The sequence below is a fragment of the Somniosus microcephalus genome, chromosome 7 (genome assembly GCF_052327205.1).
Source record: "Somniosus microcephalus isolate GS21.2 chromosome 7, FLI_Smic_1.0, whole genome shotgun sequence".
Classification (NCBI taxonomy): domain Eukaryota; kingdom Metazoa; phylum Chordata; class Chondrichthyes; order Squaliformes; family Somniosidae; genus Somniosus; species Somniosus microcephalus.
The window spans coordinates 155841508-155862918 of NC_140993.1; the positions used below are offsets into that span (position 1 = coordinate 155841508).

The 21411-nt window shown below is 45.0% G+C and overlaps 1 protein-coding gene across 5 annotated transcripts in view; it reads left to right on the top strand.

Annotated features, from left to right (window-relative positions):
* Window positions 1–21411, top strand: part of sulf1 (sulfatase 1) — a 601332-nt gene that overhangs the window by 456519 nt on the left and 123402 nt on the right. For 4 of the 5 annotated variants that reach the window (XM_085993124.1, XM_085993123.1, XM_085993126.1 and 1 more), the window contains 4 exons: window positions 2499–2649; window positions 2886–3061; window positions 12834–12962; window positions 13392–13448. In XM_085993124.1, the coding sequence (XP_085849250.1) occupies window positions 2499–2649; window positions 2886–3061; window positions 12834–12962; window positions 13392–13448 (513 nt within the window). Of the gene's footprint in view, window positions 1–2498; window positions 2650–2885; window positions 3062–12833; window positions 12963–13391; window positions 13453–21411 lie in introns of those variants that run through there. The other variant, XM_085993127.1, reaches the window with a different exon arrangement.

Here is a 21411-nt window from a genome sequence, read left to right on the forward strand (position 1 = left end):
ATGAAGGCAAAGAGAATTGCAAAGCTCTGGCCTGAAGCCAAAAATACCTGTCCTAGTGTTGGGCCAAAGCAGTAAGCTCTCTTCCTTGGTCTCTCTCCAAAAATCCGTTGCACAAGAGTGAGTGCTGCAAAATGGCTGCCCTTTATAGTGCAGGGTAAGTGCCCTTTAATTTGCGCTCCCCGCGGCCCGCTTCAGCTGTGCACCGTTCCACTTCACAGTCGTTCGGGCCGCCAGGCGCACAATGGGGCGGCGCAAGTGAAGTTCCGGTTCCGGGCGCACAAAGGGCGTTGCACGCAGAAATGACGTCATGATTTGCGCGCACAGATGAGCGCACGCAATGACTTTGCGCCGGCGCTAAATGTCTACTGAAGTTGGGGCGAGGCGCAGATTGCGCTGCGCCCGGGCGCTAAGCGCCTAGCGCTCGAGATCTACTCCTCCTAAGGCGCTAACGGCTGGCGCAGCCAACTGAATTTCTAGGCCGTAATTTTTAATCATATTAATGGAACGAATTGACATTCCACAACTTTAAATTAGTTTTCCAGGGCCAAAACAGTTGTTCAGCAGTTAGTATACCGTTAGAAACCCAGTTACACCTTTTTCAACAAGGCTCAATGTTTGAGGGGGTTTTTAACAGCGATATTCCATTGTAAAAGGGGAAGTTTTCGTCAGTTCAAGTGATTTGAATTGATTGCCGGCTCTGGGGAGTTCCACAGCACAATCTGTGGCGGAGCAGGGATTGACTGACCGCAACTTCTGGATTTCCACTTTTATCTGCGCATGCGCTAAATTCTGAAGTTGTCAGTTTCAGAAGGGTAATGACCGCGAACGCTGACAGTTTCACCGTCATTACCACTGCAAAATCCAGGCCCATATCTACAGCTATCTAATTTTTCCTGAAATTGTTTTAACTTCGTTTTTTGACTCTCAGGGCTCTATCCTCTCTGTTTCTTCTTTTATATCAAACTTTCCTCATCATCCAACCTATCCATTCTTTTGCTGATGTTTCTACTCTGAAAGAAAAACTTTATCTAGCGTCTTTCACAACCACCGGACATCTCAAAGCGCTTTACAGCCAATGAAGTATTTTTGAAGTGTAGTCACTGTTGGAATGTGGGGAAAGCAGCAGCCAATTTGCACACAGCAAGCTCCCACAAACAGCAATGTGAAAATGACCAGATAATCCATTTTTGTTATGTTGGTTGAGGAAGAAATATTGGCCAGGACACTGAGGATAACTCCCCTACTCTTCTTCGAAATAGTGCCACGGGATCTTTTACATCCACCTGAGAGAGAAGACGGGGCCTCTGTTTAACGTCTCATCCAAAAGATGGCACCTCCAACAGTGCAGCAGTCCCTCAACACTGCACTGGAGTGCCAGTCTAGCTTTCTATGCTCAATAGAACCCACAACTTTCTGACTCAGAAGCAAGTGTGCTACCAACTGAGCCACAGCTGACTCTGCATATATCAGACCTTTTGGAGTGTGGTTCCTGAAGTGCTACACCTTGAATTCCTCCTTATCCTAACATACTAGGGAGGAAAAGGTGACTTTGGATCTATGGTTCCCAACGTTTTCCACCATTGGGGGTTTACCTCGCCTCATGTCTGGGTCTATCGTAGAACTAATTGATAGTGACTGATTGCTATGATTAGTCAACAACTCCATTATTGTTGTATCATGTGACTACCAGGGTAGTAGAAGGCAAACTAGATGGACCTGGGTCTTTTTTCGTCTAGCAATTCCTATGTTTCTATGTATGCTCCAATGGGTCAATAAAATCTCGTTCTTTTCAATTCTTCAAAGATTGAAACACTATTTAGTTAGTTGAAAAAGTGTTTCCCAAACCTTTGGTTGTTTGGAGAGTGGGAAAAGTTGTGCATCATTTTTATTATAATAACACTGCAAGCAAGTAACATGATGATGCATTTTAAAGCAATTGATGTTATCGTACCATGTGTTTATAAACAACTAAAAGATGCAGCAAACATTTTCATGAAAATAGGGCCCACTTAGCATATGTGGAATCTCAATGTAAGATGTGCTTGGGGAATGAAAAGATGTATTCATTGGTGTTCTGTTTCAAAGGTCACTATGAACACTTTGCTTACAATGGAGCTGCACCATGCAATTATTGAGAGGCTTACATTATAGGTAATTACAGGTGGTCTGTCTATACATATTGAGTAAGTTTTTCCACAGTGATCCCCGAAGAGGTTTGTTAATCTTGCCATGGTCATCTTGGAGAATGGAATGAAAAGAAACTCCTCTGCAGCTCATGGACCCCACTGAAAGGTTCATCAAGGTAGATTTCTGAGGGGGGGAGGGGTGTTGACCCACTACTAAAACATGAATCAGGGGCCCCGAGATGTCCATATCTTACCCTCTTATAGGAGCATATAGGTCATAAGAGGGAAGATAATGTTTGAATATAGCAGTAAATTGATAAATGAGAAAAATTACAAGCAAATTGTGTTGAGCTTTGTTTTTGTTATCTCCAGTACACCTAGCTATAATTATGCTCCAAACATGGACAAGCACTGGATTATGCAGTTTACAGGGGCAATGAGGCCTATCCATATGGAGTTCACCAACATCCTTCAGAGAAAGAGGCTGCAGACACTTATGTCAGTGGATGACTCTGTTGACAGGGTAAGTAGCATGATTGGACCATTTAATGGTTAATAAGGTTTTAACTTTTGAGTGGCAGCACACCAAAAAACAGAATGCTGTTGATCATTAAAATAGACAGGGCACGTGAGTTTAATGGTTTTGGCAGCAGCTTGGTAAAGCATAATATTACAGAATAACAACTTTTATGAAAATATTTTCCTTGCTAGTTTACAACCAGTTAAAATAACAATAAAACAACTTGTACTATGTTTCAGATATTTCAGATGCTTGCAGAGACTGGGGAACTGGACAACACCTACGTCATCTACACTGCAGACCATGGTTACCACATTGGGCAATTTGGACTGGTAAAGGGAAAATCAATGCCATATGACTTCGATATCCGGGTTCCTTTCTTTGTTCGTGGACCAAATGTGGAACCAGGATCAATGTAAGGGATTATTTTTAGCATTTTAAAGTTTACTGGGAATAGTTGAGAATTCCATTTTATATTATACTATAATATGGCACTTTGCACTTGCCACAGTCAACAATCAGACTTTAACATTGTTTGTGGTATAGCAGCATCACTGAGTAATGAATATGGCTGTCAAGTTCATCAGAAATATGGCACAATGTCAATCATATTGTAAACATGATGGTGCAAAATGCACCTGTGAGAAAACTAAAACAAAGGAGGTACCACTTGCAAAGTCTATGACCAATAAAAAATAGATTTGACTCACTAGGTTACTGAGCACCCGCAGCAAACACAAAAATATACCCAATAAATAGGATTGGTAAAACATTAACAACTAATGAAAGAAAACAATGCTGATGTGTAAACACACACTATGCATGTTGATATCACTGATACTTTAGCAAGATATCGGAGGGCAATCAGCTCTTGTGGGTCTGCACCCCAGCAGAAATCAGCACCTTCATTACAGGAGAAAGGGAGAAAATTGGTCCAAAAAAATTAGAGACCAGGTAACAGTATATAAAGCGCAGCATGATCATCTGAGCAAAAACACACCAACAAGCAATACTTTTCTACTTTAAAATGAATGTGAAAAATACCAGTATGAGATACATTATATGGGACTGAATTAAATGTGTAATAGAGCCAGCTGGTGGACTACTGATGTGGATAATAATAACGCAATATGCACTACAGTTCTTACCGGAAGCCATGTTGTGCTGTTGTATATATATATACTGTCTCCCTAGCTGAAATTTTTGTTGGAGGATAATCCTGCCAACCGACGGAGGGACTGTTAGAGGTTCTTTGTTTTGCAGAAAAACTTAAAAATCCAAGGTAAATTTCAAGCACACGTGGCTGAACTGTCGACATTGCCAGAGTCCAGATTGCCACGCCTATGGGAATAATAGGGCACTTGGGTAAGTTCCATCATGACTGAGAGACTGTCGGAGCATATCCGGAGCGGCTAGAAATGTTTTTCACTGTGAATAGTATTGTCGAAGTCCCCGATGATGTATACCATAACCAGGGAGTTTTAGAAATGAAACGGGCTTTTTTTTGACTGAAGCAGTCCCCGAGGTGTATGAAACCCCGAAAAATTTGCATGTTCCTGCCAAGCCGAAGGACACGCCACTGAAGGAGATCCTAACCAAGTTAGAATGGCACTACAGTCCTGAGCCCCTGGAAGTTGCTGAAAGTTATTGTTTTGGAACACGTGATCAATTAAATGACAAGGGTATCAGTGAGTACATTGTTGCTTTAAAAAAGCTATCCATTCACTGTCATTTCGGAAACTTTCAGGACCGAGCTTTGCGTGACCGCTTTATTTGTGGGTTGAAAAATGAACGTATCAGAAGTAAATTGTTGACAATTCCTAACTTAACTTTTGACTTAGCTTGTCAGACAGCTATGTCGATGGATATGGCCAACCGATACTCCCGAGGGGTCTGCGCCATTTCCAGTCGTCAGACAACCGAGGTGAATCGGCTGCAGGCTAAAAGTAAAAGCCCATTTGGCCCCAAGGCCTCAACAACTGACCAAGGTAACAGTGCATTGAAGTCGTGCTATCGGTGTCTGGGAGAACACATCGTTCAAAGCTGTCCATATGTGAAGGCAGTATGTTTCTACTGCAAGAAAACGAGGCATCTTGCAAAGGCATGCTGACAGAAGAGTAAACCGATTGGCAATGCTAGAAGTAGAAATCACCAGACACAACATACCATTGAAGAGAAACAGCAGGACGAGGAGTTTCTGGAAATTCATGTCATCAGGAACATGAAGGTATCTAACAGCGATTTGCGAGGTATCGTCATCCAAGTAGATGTCGCAGGAACCAGGAGACCCATGGAAATCGACACTGGTGCACCCGTGAGCGTAGTACCAGAATCACTATATCACGACAAGTTGTGTGATTATCGACCAACGAAATTGAAGGTAGAGCTGCGAGGCTACTCAGGAGAGCAAATCCCTGTAGTAGGAAGTGTCACCATACCAGTGAAATACAAGGATCAGTGTCAGAGCTTCCCTCTCATAGTAGTGGTAGGAGACAAGCCTGCCTGGATAGGTAGAAATTGATTGGGATCTCTGAAGCTGGATTGGAATGAGATTTTTCGTGTGGAAGTGAAATTTGCATCGAAAGATGATGTCATCAAGCAGTATCCAAAGGTGTTCAGTGAAACGGGCAGTCTGATCCAAGACTTCAAGGGAAGTGTCAGAGTGCAGAAGGACGCAAGACCAGTCTACTGCAAGCCATGTCCCATACCATACACACTCAAGGAAAAAGTTGAGCAAGAACTCAAAAGACTAGAAACTGAGAACATTATCTCTAAGGTAGATCTGAGTAATTGGGCTACACCCATTGTTGTACCTAAGTCAGATGGTAAGGTAAGGTTGCGTGGTGATTAATGTAACCGTAAACCAGGTTCTAGAGTGTAATCTACCCAATACATTTCCAAATGTTCACAATGTTGACAGGTGGCCAGATCTTTTCGAAGTTAGATCTAACAAATGCCTACCTACAACTTGAGCTAGATGAAGAGTCCAAGTCATGCTTGACTATAAATACTCACCGAAGCCTATATCAGTTCAATAGGCTACCTATTGGAGTGTCTTCTGCCCCCAACATATTCCAGGGGGTGATGAACCATATTTTGCAAGGGATTGAAGGAGTAGTGTGTTATTTGGATGACATACTCATTTCAGCTCCAAACGGGCAAATCCATGATGAGGTGTTGAATAAAGTGCTCAAATGGCTAGACAAGCACGGGGTACGAGTGACAGCTCACAAGAGTGAGTTGTTTTAAAACTCAGTGGAGTACTTAGGGCACAGAGTAGACAAAGATGGTTTACATCCAACCAAGGGAAAGCTGGATGCAATCAGAAATGCACCCACTCCCAAGAATGTCTCTGAACTTCAATCATTTTTGGGTCTTTTGAATTATTACGGAAAGTTCCTCCCAAACTTGGCTACATTGTCACATCCACTTAATGAGCTGTTTAGAAAACAGGCCCCTTGGGAGTGGTCAAAAGAATGCGACACAGCATTCAAAGAGTGTGAAAGCCAGTTAGTAGAGAGTACAATGTTAGTTCACTATGATGTATCCAAGGAGATCAAGCTAGCATGTGACGCCTTTCCATACGGAGTTGGGACAGTGATCTCTCATGTACTAGATAGTGGGGAGGAGAGACCAATTGCTTTTGCTTCACGCACTCTCAGTGCCAATGAGTGGAATTATGCGCAGATCGAAAGGGAAGCTTTGTCATTGATTTTTGGGGTCAAGAGGTTTCACAAATACTTGTTTGGTCATAAGTTTACCATAGTTACTGACCATTAGCCCCTGACAGCAATCCTCCATCCAAAGTCCCCAGTTCCAACCTTAGCTGCAGCCCGAATGCAGACATGAGCTTTGATTTTGTCAGCGTATACATATGACATTGAGTACAGACAATCAGCTGATCACAGTAATGCTGATGCTATGTTCAGGTTGCCATCCCCATCACAAGTTACACCCAATAAGGAAGAAGTGTTCTATTTCTCATACATTGATGAGCTGCCAGTCACAGCTGAAGAGATTGGTAGGACAACCAAACATGACCCACTTATGTCAAAGGTGTATGATTACATAGCAAATGGATGGCCAAACCAGGTATCAGAGGAAGATATCCATCCATACTTCGTTTGTAGGAATGAATTGTCAGTGGATAAAGATTGTATCATGTGGGGAGCAAGAGTGGTTATCCCAAATAGGTTCAGGTCTAAATTGTTAGGAGATCTTCATGACCAGCACCTGGGAATGTGCTTGACCAAGAGCTTTTCATGCAGTTACTTATGGTGGCCAGGTTTAGATAAAGAGATAGAGTACATAGTCAGTCAGTGTACAACATGTCAATCGGTGAGCAAGAAACCACCATCAGTACCATTACAGCCATGGAGATGGCCTCCCAGAGTGTGGCAAAGGTTACATGTAGATTTTGCTGAGCTAGAAGGACAGCAATTGTTCATAGCGATAGATAGTCACTCAAAGTGGGTAGAGGTGTTTCCGATGCCAGTAATAACAACAAGCAAAACACGAGACAATTTGCGAAGATTGTTTTCTTCACACGGCCTCCCAAAAGAAATTGGGCCCGATTTTGTGGCTTGTGTGGGAAATGGTCGGGTTTCCCCGAATGTGGGGTTTCTGACACACAAAAAAATGTGTCAGCCAGCTCCATGCAATTTTCCCTCAAGTCGCCAATTAATTCCCAGCATGTGGGCAGCCTTGCTAATTGTCCATTTCTAGTCAGAAAGCCCCACAGTATGATTTCGTGGTGCTTTCAAGGTCCATAGCAAGCACCGCATCCTCTGAAGGCTTCAAACGAACCATACAGGATGGCAGAGGAGCCTGCAGCAGCTGTGGCCAGTGCCAGACCCTGAGCTGCCTCCAAATTCGACGAGGCTTCACTGCAGGCATTATTGGATGGGGTTAGGGCCCACAGGGAGGTCCTCTTCCCTAGGCCAGGGAGGAAGAGGCCTCCCACTGAGACCAATGCTGCATGGATGCAGGTGTCAGCAGATGCCAACTCGCTGGGAGTCACCAGAAGAACCTTGGCATTACATCTCTAACTCCTTCCTTTACTCCCCCACAGTACCATCGAGAGCCCCCGTCCTCACTGTGGAGGAGGAAGAGGCTGTGCAGCCAGACTCCTCAGAGGAAGCTCTAACCTCTGAGGGCGCAGCGTCAGCAGAAGTAAGCGCACCCAGCACCAGCGCAGACACTCACACCTCGGGGGGACCTTCGGGACATAGAGTAGTGTTGTCACCTGGTGTTTCACAGCTCACAAGTGAGCCTCAGCAGATTCTGGAGACAGGGACAGCAGTGGAGAGTCCTCATTGGAGGGTGCAGGAATCTGCCAGCTCAGCTCAGCTGCACTGCATGTTGACCCTCTGCCTCTGGGTCCATCCACAGGAGAAGAAGTGATGGATCTCCATGCACAGATGCAGGAGTTTCTGGCAGGTTTTGTCTCCAGGGTCGCTGCGAGTGTGGAGTGAATGGAGGAGTCCATAGCGACCATGAGCAGAGCCTTTGTGGAGTCATTGGCGCATGAACGCATCACCATGGAGAGGTTGGCAACCGCCATGGAGGAGATAACTCGCCAGGGTACGGAAAACATGGTGAGTGCTCATAAGAGAATGACATCTCTTGAGGAGCGTTGGCCATCTATTGAACAGAGAAACCAGATCTTCATGGAAGTCCTTCTGAGTAGGACTGCCAGTGCAGAAACGGGTCCCCATGGCCCCCTAAAGCGCAGCAAGGTGCTCTCAAGCCACTTCCAAGCACTGGCCCCTTCTGGCCTGTGCAGCTTCAGGTGAGTGAGCAGCAGCCTGGTGTTCCTGGTGCTCATCATGCTGTTCCTGGTTCTGCTGCTGCCGCCCCTGCTGCTGGAGATCCTCTATTGGCAAGAAGGGAAGGAAAAAAGGCGTCCCATGCTTCTCGTAGATGCCTCCACTGAGTGAGGGTGGCGAGAGGGGCTTCCCAGGACATCACATTGGAGAAGTGTGTGAGGCTCCAACCTTCCACAGCTGTGCCTAAGCCTTGAAGAAGTAGCCCCAAGCCTGCAGCAACAAGGTCCTTCAACATACAAGTGCTGGCCCTTTAAATCGCAGCTTTTCTGAATGACCTGCAGCTGACAGCAAGCAAGCCGGCAAGCTTCACACCAGGTTTCATCAGCGGGGTTCCCCGCAGGCGTGTTTGATGTGGGGAATGCCCCAAAATTGCAACGGCCCCTGAAAATCGACTTAAACAAGGTAATAATTGCTCATTAGTGTTCCGACGGCCAGTCCCGCCAGTGGCGGGCGGGACTGAAGCGGGTCGCGGAGAAACGGCGGTCTGAAAGTCGGACGGGGCGGGGAATCAGGCGGGGGGGTCGCGACCCGCTTTTTCGGCGATTTTCGGCCCCCAACCGCCTGGAAAGCCGCCCGACGGCTGGCAGAAAATCGGGGCCATTGTGTCTGATAATGGGCCACAATTTTGTTCAGAGGAGTTCACACAGTTCATGAGCACAAACGATGTGAAACATACCAAAGTTCCACCGTACCACCCTGCTTCAAATGGTGCAGCAGAGCGCACAGTACAAATTGTCAAACGTGCCCTCATCAAGCAAATGTTGGATCCAAATCTAAAGAAACGTCAGCTATCGTTGGACCACAAACTGACAAATTTTCTGATTACCTATCAGAATATTCCTTTTTCCACTACTGGTAGAAAACCAGCAGAGTTGTTTCTCAAATGACAGCCACGAACCAGGTTCTCATTGTTAAAGCCAAACTTGACACAGTCCGTAGAAGAGAAACAATCAAGGCAGAAGGAGAGGCACGATAAAGGTAGAGTTAGAGAGAGAAGTGTGAAGTTGAACCAAAAGGTTAGAGTGAAGAACCATCACCATAAATGGTTAAAGTGGTTACCAGGAAGAATAGTGAAGATATGTGGCCCTTGCACATATTTGGTCAAGATGTTTGATCATGGAAAGGTTAGGTTTATTCACATTGATCATATCTTACCTACAGATGTGGAAGGAGTTGAAAGCTGGGATGATTCAATTTATTCTGATGAGTCAGATAGTCTTGTTACAAGTAGAGTACCAGTAGCAAATCCTACATCTGATGCACCAGAAACAATTCCAAGACAAAGTCAGAATTTAAATCTGAGCCCGAGTCAGGCAAACAAACAGTCTAAAAGTGTAAAGAGTCCAAATGTAGATCAAGGTCAGCCCTTGGAGAAAAAATCTCCACAGGCTCAGCCGAGAATAAGCCACGGTCCTAAAACAAGATCTGAAAGTTCTGTTCAAGAAAGAAAGTATCCTCTTCGAAACAGAAAACCAGTGGTTACATTTAATCTGTAAATATGAAAAATAAGTTCATAGCTTTTGTTTGTGTTACAGAATTCTATTGTAGAATTTGGAAACATAAAATGGGTTCCATTTGAGAAATGTATACCAAGAGTTGTGTATACCATGCAAGTCATGTACAATGATTATTTGCTATGATTAACTTCTTCAATAGGGAGGGAGAAGTGTAATAATGCCCCCGGTGGACTACTGATGTATATAATAATAAAGTCATGTGTAGTACAGTTCTTACCGGAAGCCATGTTGTGCTGTTGTATATATATGCTGTGTCTCAAGATATCACAAAATGAATAGTCTAATGGCAGAAAATTCTGGAATATAAATGAACAGAAAGATAACTAAGCCCTCAGTGTAGCATTGTTGTATAGAGACTTCATAACCAGAAAATAGAATCAGTAATAAATCATCAACGCCATCACAGTATCCTATTTATTTAGACCAGAATTTCAATTTTTGTACTGCTGGTAAAATGTAGTCATGTGACATGGAACAGGTATACTATTGGTTACATATATTCATTTAGGAGGAAGCAACAGAAGAGTTTATTTATAAAAAATCAGAATGTTTTAAAAACAGGAGCATTAAAATTTCCATCTCCACATGCAGTTCAGAATTTAGGATTTGGCAGTTAATTTACTGCAGCCATTGCATCAACCATTGCTATCTGTAGGTGCCAAACAAAGCTGCTCATAAATCTGTTGGGAGATGCGGGGGAAGGGGATGCAGCCGAATGAGAAGGCAATCTTACACAGGACGTTTTGATAAATATAAACCCCTTTGTGGTTGGACTTATTGAGAGACAAATTCAGCTTCTGTGGTCCTGTTACACTCGGGTGTATAGTGTGAAATTGCGCATCTCCAGCCTGTAATTTTCTTTCCATTGAAATTTGTGCTCCCACTGCTGCGTTATGATACCACTCACACTAAAGTACTGTTTTCCCCTCTGCTGAAGGTGGTGACTCTTGCTGTGTTATGATACCACTCACACTAAAGTACTGTTTTTCCCTCTGCTGAAGGTGGTGACTCTTGCTGTGGTATGATACCTTGAGGGCTGGTGGCCCTCCAGTACCTTGTCCAATGGGTCATCCGTTATGTATAACCTAGACAGTGCAAGCAGGTGATTCAGTCATAGAACATCAGAGCTGAGCCCAATCCATACACATGCACACAAATACTTGCCATAGGGGAGTCAATAGATAGCAATCATACGTGGGAACCCCAGCTGAAAATTTCTCACAGTAGGATATGAAGAGCAATTGTAATGTCCCAGCTGAGATCAGCTATGAACTACTTTCCATCAATAAAACAAGGATTTGAACTAATAAAGGGGGAGGGGTATATTTTAGAGCATATGTGGGGAGGAGATAAAGGGTAAGTATAGTGAGAGGCTAGGCAGTCTAAAACAGTTCAAAGGGAAATAAGGAGAAACCTTAAAGCATATAGGAGAGAGAGTATGGAGTGAAATAATAAGAAAAAAATGAAATGAAAGAAGGTACTATGGAATATTAATGTGTCAGGGTCGCAGTGCTTACAGTATATGCTTAATTCAAATTCTTTATTAATTCAGATTTCTATAGCACTAAATTTATACTCTCCTACATCATTTACCTTGTGTAATTCAAATGACTGGATAATGAAACATTTTCTAGCCCAACAATGACAATTGTCAGGACTATACTGCAAATGCACAAAGCATTAGAATTAAAGTTGGATAACTGGAGATACGAATTAAGATGGATGTGATGTTGTAGCCTTGACAAAATCTGTGGTGAGACTGGGAACTAAATAGTTCCAGTTGCAATATTTTCAGAGGGGTAGAGAAGGAAACAAGAGAGGAATGGTAGCCTTATTAAAGGCATGATTTCAGCCAAAGAAACATGTTTTTATTGAAAGAGCAAATAGTGAAAGATAGTTTCCACTAGTTAGTGAACTGGTAACTAGGGAGCAAAAACTCTGGATTATTACCAGAAGAACAAGAAGGGAAGTTAGAGAAATGATTTTATACAGGATTATTGGAGAATGAAATGCTTTACCACAAGTGGACAGTGAAGCAGAGACTATAGAGCTGATTTCCTGGTCCTTGCCCCAGAGAATGCTCAGTTCCCCAGTGCAAAGGTCAGGAAGAAGGGGTGGCAACCAGATCAGTGGTTGTCCAGGGCTTTCCTGGCATCTCATTGCTTGGCCTGCGCCTGCAGAAGCCACAGGTCCAGAAGGTCCAGTGAGTGTTGCAGTAAATGTTAAGCCTCACCGAAGTTGAAGTTGAAGGTACCTGACAGGCCTGCAGTTACCTCTGATTTTCCAGCATCCTACTGCTGGCATTGTGCAGGAGCCGTCTCCAAGCCATTTAACTGGCCTGGGACAGGAAAATGCAACAATCCTGGGCTGAACAAGAGCATGGCACTTCCGGTGCATTGCTTCATTCCAGTGCAGGATTGGGGGGAGGGCATAAGAAAATCTGCCGTATAACATTATTGAAAAGGGAATTTGGATAATTATTTGAAAAGAAAGAATATAAAAGGGTATGGGAAAGGACAGGGAAATTTAAATACTGTAGATTGCTTCAACTGAAGAGCTAAAACAGCATAGATGCGAAGACCCAAATAACGTCATTCTGTCCTGTAAGTTTTATGATTCTACTTCAATGGAAGTTTTTAACATTAAAAATTCAAATAGAATTCAACTGTTTTGACAAGTTTTGCTTCCTCTTATCTCTAGATTTGAGCACAGTTAGCTCTTTTTGTTTAGTTTAAGTAATTTTTCTTTGCCTTCTAAGTACAAGATGTAGCGCTTAGATATGTTTAGGTAAATTGTTTAACTTCCTGTATCCCATTAATTGTGGCTGTGCTTATTTCAACAGTATTCCTCAGCTGGTTCTGAATATCGATCTCGCTCCCACCATCTTGGATATTGCAGGCCTTGATATTCCACCAGATATGGATGGCAAGTCTATCCTGAAACTATTGGAACCTGAGAAACCAGGAAACAGGTGGGCCAAAAACAATTGAGTCCTAGCACCTATACACACACTGCATTAAGGTTTTGATAATAAAATGGGAGCCAGAGAGGAATAATGAAGAACAATACAAGCAGATTCAGAAGGACCCGAACTTTTGGAGAAACTGTAGCAGTAGATACAAATAATTGTAAAATAGTTGGTATGGCAACAAAGAACCAGAGTATAGAGTATCAGTTGAATGGAATTTTTTCTGCACCTTTATAAAGGGATCCAATGAACATCAATAAATCATCCTCCTGAAGCAGCCACCTACATCAGAATTTCCAGCTTCCTTGGTCAGGCAGCTGCCCAAGATGCACTCTTAGTGGCATTATCTAGATAAGGAGACGTCCAGATGTGTTGCCCATATAGTGGCATAGTTGAGTTAGTGTCTAACATCGAATATGTCTTCTCTTCTAGATTCCGTTCAAATAAGAAGGCCAGAATTTGGCGTGACACATTCCTTATTGAGAGAGGGTAAGTTACAGTGCATTATGAATTTAACACAATACATTATGTATGTTTGCTCTGCCTTCACTTTGTAACTTTGTAGACAGAAAGCAGAGAGTAGGGGTAAAGGGTAGCTATTCACAGTGGCAGAAGGTGGGTAGTGGTTCCACAAGGATCAGTGCTGGGACCACTGTTGTTCACAATTTATATTAATGATTTAGACTTTGGAATCAAAAACACAATTTCTAAATTTGTGGATGACACCAAATTGGGGGGGATAGTCAATACTGAGGAGGTCTGCAACAAATTACAGGAAGACATTAATAAACTTGCAGAATGGGCATATAATTGGCAAACAAAATTCAACACAGATAAATGTGAGGTATTGGCCCAGAAATTCGGGTCGGGGGCTTCCTGCGGGTGTAAGCCCCCGACCTGCACTTACCTTGTGCGCCAGCCGTTGAGCTGTGAGCTGTGAGCCCCCGTGGAATTCCGATCCTGGGCCTGCTCCAACTGCCGGCGCGCAGTGCTTACAGTTAGTTCGATGCGTCCCCTGGGATCACGTGGGCCATGGAGAGCCAGTCGGAGCAGGGAATGCTTCATTCATAAGTTTGACAGGAAGTGCTGTCAAACTTAGAAATACTACGAGCCCCAAAACATCACTAAATCTTCAAATAATTTTTTTTTTAAATCACATTTTTTAAATAAACTATAAATTACATGAAATAACTATTTTAAACAATAATTTAAATTGTTGAAAATATTTTTTTATTTTCTATCAGGGCTAAAAATAAACTTACCTTTCTTTAAAGTATTTAAAAATAATAAACCTGTGGAAAAAATGTTTTAATTTTAATTAATTCACCATTTACCTTGTAAAAAGCAGGCCTTGCGACTGATAGAGTTAGATGAGGAAAGACAGGAGGAGGCTCGAGTGGAGCATAAACGCCAGTATGGACTGGTTGGGCCGAATGGCCTGTTTCTGTGTCGTATATTCTATGTAATACTGAACTGTTCTTATTAAAGAAGCCACGCCAACAAGGAAATTGTGTTAGACTTTTAAAAGCGGGCATAACTCTACTTCTGAGACATGTGGAAGTATTGAAGTGACATGTTAGTAAGGCGGGCTGAAGCAAGAACACCTCCTGTTGCATGTTCTTGGGTTTCTGTCTGCAAACATGCAGAACCCAGTTGGCCTATTGAGAGTGGGCCTTGGAGATTGTGCCCAGACCCCTCAGCTTTGAGAATGGACTGTCAGCCATCTTCACCTGCCTTTAAATAGGCAAGTGTTTTCTTTCCAGGGCCAGCAAAAAAGAACAGGGCTGCTTTTCAACAGCAGCCACAAGATGGCAAAAACACTGGGTTCGATACCCTGACATTAATTTTCATCAAGGGCACCAGATGAATCCTTAACCTTTTCACCTTAACGCCTCATCAAGGAACCATCTGGCATTTAACACCCAGGCTGGGAACTTCCTGCTCCACTGCCATAAATTTGCCAGAAGTGCTGCGGAAACTCCGTTTACACGCTGTCTGCTGCATATCTGGTGAAGTTACATTAGCGGAATGGGAGTAGCTACGAGGAAATTTCCCGGTCCTAATCTATGCCTGGGAGTGAATGACAACCAAATGTGGCTTCCCAAACTGTCTTACATCAACCAATTTGGATTGTATTAGCATTTACTCCACCAACCTCCCATCAGGATCTGTACAAACTACTGAGTGAATGAATGAACTCTTACTTGCCAATTATCAGAAAACAAAGTTATACATTAACAATTGTTTATTAACCTTCAAATCATAGTTGGCAGCACTTAAACACTGAATAGACATGGTTAATTGATAAATAAAATAAACGTCACAGTAATTCCTCATTATCTGCATGCTGACTATAGTTGAGTCAGGTCTGAGATTGATATAAATTGGTGAGATTCATTTAAGATTAGACTCCTTAGATAGCTGACAAGTTAATAGCATCTGGGGTCAATTTTAACCCCTCCCCTCTACCCCTGGGAACGGTGAGTAGGAGGGGTTCAAATCGGGCAAGCTGACTTACCAGCTTGAGGTCGCTCCATTTCCACAAGGTGTCATTTAATCTTCATCAGCTTTCAAGTCAGTCAAGGCTTCCACTACAGGCAGGCAGAGGTCACATTGAAATGTAAAAGTTGTGGTTTGATGACACCATCGGCTTCACAACGCTATTTGTACTAGAACTTGGATGGGGTAGGCCCGCCCCATGGCAAACCCGGCTGAGAAACCTGGTGGGAGGCAGCAGGGCGGCCAGAAGTGGCCAAGGTAAATTCATTTTTAACATTTTTGGAATGATTCCTTGGGGCCAGGAGGAGCAGCAGTGCACTTACCTCTCCTACCCCAGACTGGCATGAGCTATGTATCCCACCCCAGCATTAACCTTATGCCGGAGACCATTTCCTTGAGTCCACATTGGTGTCCAGCTCCCACCACAATTCCCGCTCATGCCTGCCGGCTTTGGGCTGGAGACAGGTGTGAAAAATTATAATGTGGCCGAACCGTTAAAATCAGCTGGGCCTTGCTTCCTTCTTGACTTCTGGATGTGCCACCCACTTTGGGTCCCCCACGCACCGATGCCACCCAGAGTTAAAATCAACACCAGAGTCAGTCTAGATTAAACTCTTAGGGGGTTATTTTGTTGAAAGGGTGAAAACAGGTGCTAAGTGGGTGCTGTGCTAATAAGACACGTACGTCTGTTTGGTTTTAGCACATAGCTTTGGTCCTAATTGCTGATTACCATAATTTAAACTTGCCTGGAGCTGCTAAAACAGACATGTTTAGCACTCAAGTGCTGATTAGACACAATTTTCGTGGAGCAGGATAGGTGGGCTCCACACACCCACTTCCACTAAAGGTGTGGGGCTGGATTTTCATTCAGGAGTTGGTAGGAGGCGGGACTACAACTTTCGGGATTGTAGTCCCACCTCCATCGAGATGTGGCCAATCCATGCGATTTTAACTTGATTGATTTTGTTGAGCCTGCCCAGCGGGCTCAGCAGGCCAATTAAGAGCCACCCGGCAACAAGTGACATCACAGACTGAAATTTCATCTGTCAAGAGGTTTTGACAGATGAAATATCAGCGTTTCACAACTGAAGCTGTCAAACACTGACCGTCTTACTTCTAACCTGAGTCCTTCTCCACAGACTCAGTTAGAAATATTCTCCTGCACAGAAAACTGAAGGCTGTCACTTTTGACAGTTCGCAGCCATTCTGCTTTCTGTGCCAGTGAGATGAGGGACTCCTGAGACCTAAAGGAACGAAGGCTGAAAAGGTAAGAATAGGTAATTTAAACTTCTTTAAACACTTTACACACACCAAACACACTTACCTTTGCACTCATGCACACATCACTCACCTGAACACCGACATCTCGACCCCTCCAAGTCCTTCAACCCGACGGCCCGCCTCGCAAACTTGGCGTGGTTTGGAGCCATTGGGAATCCCACACTTCAGCATTAAAAATAGGGATTAGGCTAAAAACTGCCTGTTAACTACCTGTTGACAGGCAGTTAATTGGCACTAATTCCTTCCCGCCTCGGGTAGGCGGGTCCCAGTGCAGGGCGGGTACCCGCCTCCTTTGAAACTGACATGGAGGCGGGATGGGGTCGGGGCCCCTGATTTCGGAATTTTAACCCCCCACACGCCTCCAATCCCGACCCCACGGCCCAATGAAAATCCTGCCCGTGGAGTGGGCTGGCTGACACACAGCAGCAGGTTTCAGGATGGCTCAGGGACCAAGTGAGAGGCTGCACAAGTTCTTGGACACAGCACTGGAGGTCCTGGTGGAGGAGGTCCAGAGGAGGAGGGATGTCCTGTACCCGCAAGGCGGGGGGGAGGAATCCTCCTTGCTCCCCTGTCCCCCTCCCCTGCAGCAGCTGGGGCTGCTGTGCCAGGCCTCATGTCCTCCTCCCATTCCTCCTGGAGACCAAGGGGGAGCCCTAAGCAAGGTGCCGATGACCAAGTGCTCCCTTTCTCCTGGTGACTCCTTAAGGTGTTCAATAAGGTAGAGTAGCACAACTCTTACTCGTTTTAAGTGAAGTACTCCATGAATAAATGCTTGAGTGTTGGTGAAGTCTTGACAAAGTGTCCCAGAAAGTCTCCCGATGTGTTTCAAAAGTCCTCTTCAAACCCCCAGCAACAAGTGAACACTAAAAGGTGATACACCTTTAAGGAGTTCTCGAAATCCTAGTTTACTCCCCATCAGCTGGTCGCTGTTAGGAGATGGCATTAGTTCAAGCGCTAGCCCACAAAATGCCATTCAGCCTCTTTAATGAGCGCTAGCAGGCAATTTAAGTGGCAATCAGCTGCTTAACGACCTTCTGGGCAGCCATTCCCAGCGCAAGCTTGAACTCCTTTACCAAGATGGTGTCTTGCACTAAATGCAGGGTAAACCACTGTTTCAGTTTTAGACTCCATCTTATCCACCTTGGAGGCTCTTTGGTACCTAAAGTATCTGGGGAAAATCACCCCCTATCTGCTTGTAATTAGCAATTTTTCCAGAACTTATACAATCTTGTCCTTATAAACTGATATCTAGGGACTGGTGCCAAAATTGGGAGAGCTGTCCCACAGACTAGTCAAGCAACAGCCTGACATAGTTATACTCACAGAATCATACCTTTCAGCCAACGTCCCAAACTCCTCCATCACCATCTCTGGATAGGTCCTGTCCCACCGGCAGGACAGACCCACCAGGGGTGGCAGCACAGTGGTATACAGTCGGGAAGGAGTGGCGCTGAGAGTCTTCAACATTGACTCCAGACCTCATGAAGTCTCATGGTTCCAGGTCAAGCATGGGCAAGGAAACCTCCTGCTGATTACCACCTCCCGCCCTCTCTCAGCTGATGAATAAGTACTCCTCCATGTTGAACACCACTTAGAAGAAGCACTGAGAGTAGCAAGGGCACAGAATGTACTCTGGGTGGGGGACTTCAATGTCCATCAACAAGAGTGGCTCGGTGGCACCACTACTGACTGAGCTGGCCGAGTCCTGAAGGTTATAGCTGGCAGACTGGGCCTGCAACAGGTGGTGAGAGAATCAACACGAGGGAAAAATCTACTTGACCTCGTCCTCACCAATCTACTTGTCGCAGATGCATTTTTCCGTTACAGCATTAGTAGCAGTGACCACCACACAATCCTTGTGAAGACGAAATCCCACCTTCACACTGAGGACACCCGCCATCGTGTTGTGTGACACTACCACCATGCTAAATGGAATGATTCAGAACAGATCTAGAAGCTCAAAACTGGGCATCCATGAGGCGCTGTGGGCCATCAGCAGCAGCAGAATTGTATTCCACCACAATTTGTAACCTCGTGGCTCGGCATTTCCCTCACTCTACCATTACCATCAAGCCAGGGGACCAAACCTGGTTCAATGAGGAGTGTAGAAGAGCATGCCAGGAGCAGCACCAGGTACACCTAAAAATGAGGTGCCAACCTGGGGAAGCTGCAACACAGGACTACATGCATGCTAAACAGCGGAAGCAGCATGCTATAGACAGAGCAAAGTGATCCCACAATCAACGGATCACATCAAAGCTCTGCAGTCCTGCCACATCCAATCGTGAATGGTGGTGGACCATTAAACAACTAACGGGAGGAGGAGGCTCCATGAATATCCCCATCCTCAATGATGGTGGAGCTCAGCACCTGAGTGCAAAAGACAAGGCTGAAGCATTTGCAATCATCTTCCGCCAGAAGTGCCGAGTGGATGATCCATAATGCCCTCCTCCTGAGGTTCCCACCATCACAGAAGCCAGTCTTCAGCCAATTCGATTCACTCCATGAGATATCAAGAAATGGCTGAGCACACTGGATACAGCAAAGACTATGGGCCCGGACAACATCCCGGCTGTTGTGCTGAAGACTTTTTCTCCAGAACTAGCTGTGCCTCTAGCCAAGCTGTTCCGGTACAGCTACAACACTGGCATCTACCCAACATTATGGAAAACTGCCCAGGTATGTCCTGTCCACAAAAAGCAGGACAAATCCAATCCGGCCAATTACCGCCCCATCAATCTACTCTCAATCATCAGCAAAGTGATGGAAGGTGTCATCGACAGTGCTATCAAGCGGCACTTACTCACCAGTAACCTGCTCACCAATGCTCAGTTTGGGCTCCGCCAGGACCACTCGGCTCCAGACCTCATTACAGCCTTGGTCCCAATATGGACTAAAGGGCTGAATTCCAGACGTGAGGTGAGAGTGACTGCCCTTGACATCAAGGCAGCATTTGACCGAGTGTGGCATCAAGGAACCCTAGTAAAATTGAAGTCAATGGGAATCGGGGAAAACTCCACTGGCTGGAGTCATACCTAGCACAAAGGAAGATGGTTGTAGTTGTTGGAGGTCAATCATCTCAGCCCCAGGACGTTGCTGCAGGAGTTCCTCAGAGCAGTGTCCAAGGCCCAACCATCTTCAGCTGCTTCCCTCCATCAGAAGGTCAGAAGTGGGGATGTTCGCTGACGATTGCACAGTGTTCAGTTCCATTCACAACTCCTCAGATAATCAAACAGTCCAGCAAGACCTGGATGACATTCAGGCTTGGACTGATAAGTGGCAAGTAACATTCGTGCCACACAAATGCCAGACAATGACTATCTCCAACAATGGTGTGGAGATGCCGGAGTTGGACTGGGGTGGACAAATGTAGGAAGTTACACAACACCAGGTTATAGTCCAACAGCTTTATTTGAAATCACAAGCTTTCGGAGCGCTGCTCCTTCTTCAGGTGAAGTGGAGAAATGCATAAAGACACAGCTTATATAGTCAGAGAATCATGTCAGATGTTTACAGGTAACCTTTCCAACTGCCATTTATCACACCTCGGCAGAGAGATAATCACAGCAGTCAAAGGTGTGAATGGTGTCCAAACAGGTCAGTCAGGGAAACATTACATCAAAGAACAATGAGGTGGGGTCACAGGGGGTCAAATATTACAGATGCTGGGGTCTGTATGAAAAACAAAAAAACAGACAAGAAACATTTTTTTTGGCTGGAAATCACAGCAGGTCCGGCCGCATCTGTGTAGAGAGAACAAGCCAATGTCGACTCGAGTCTGGATGACCCTGCATCAGGTGGGGTTACATGTAGCGTGACATGAACCCAAGATCTCGGTTGAGGCCGTCCTCATGGGTGCGGAACTTGGCTATCAGTTTCTGCTCGACGATTTTGCGTTGTCGTGTGTCTCAAAGGCCACCTTGGAGAATGCTTACCCGAAGATCGGAGGCTGAATGTCCTTGACTGCTGAAGTGTTCCCCGACTGGGAGGGAACAGTCCTGCCTGGTGATTGTTGCGCGGTGTCCGTTCATCCGTTGTCGCAGTGTCTGTATGGTCTCGCCGATGTACCAAGCTCCGGGGCATCCTTTCCTGCAACGTATGATACATAAGCATGGTACATCGGCGAGACCATGCAGACACTGCGACAACGGATGAACGGACACCGCGCAACAATCACCAGGCAGGACTGTTCCCTCCCAGTCGGGGAACACTTCAGCAGTCAAGGACATTCAGCCTCCGATCTTCGGGTAAGCATTCTCCAAGGTGGCCTTCGAGACACACGACAACGCAAAATCGTCAAGCAGAAACTGATAGCCAAGTTCCGCACCCATGAGGACGGCCTCAACCGAGATCTTGGGTTCATGTCACGCTACATGTAACCCCACCTGATGCAGGGTCATCCAGACTCGAGTCGACATTGGCTTGTTCTCTCTACACAGATGCGGCCGGACCTGCTGTGATTTCCAGCCAAAAAAAATGTTTCTTGTCTGTTTTTTGTTTTTCATACAGACCCCAGCATCTGTAATATTTGACCCCCTGTGACCCCACCTCATTGTTCTTTGATGTAATGTTTCCCTGACTGACCTGTTTGGACACCATTCACACCTTTGACTGCTGTGATTATCTCTCTGCCGAGGTGTGATAAATGGCAGTTGGAAAGGTTACCTGTAAA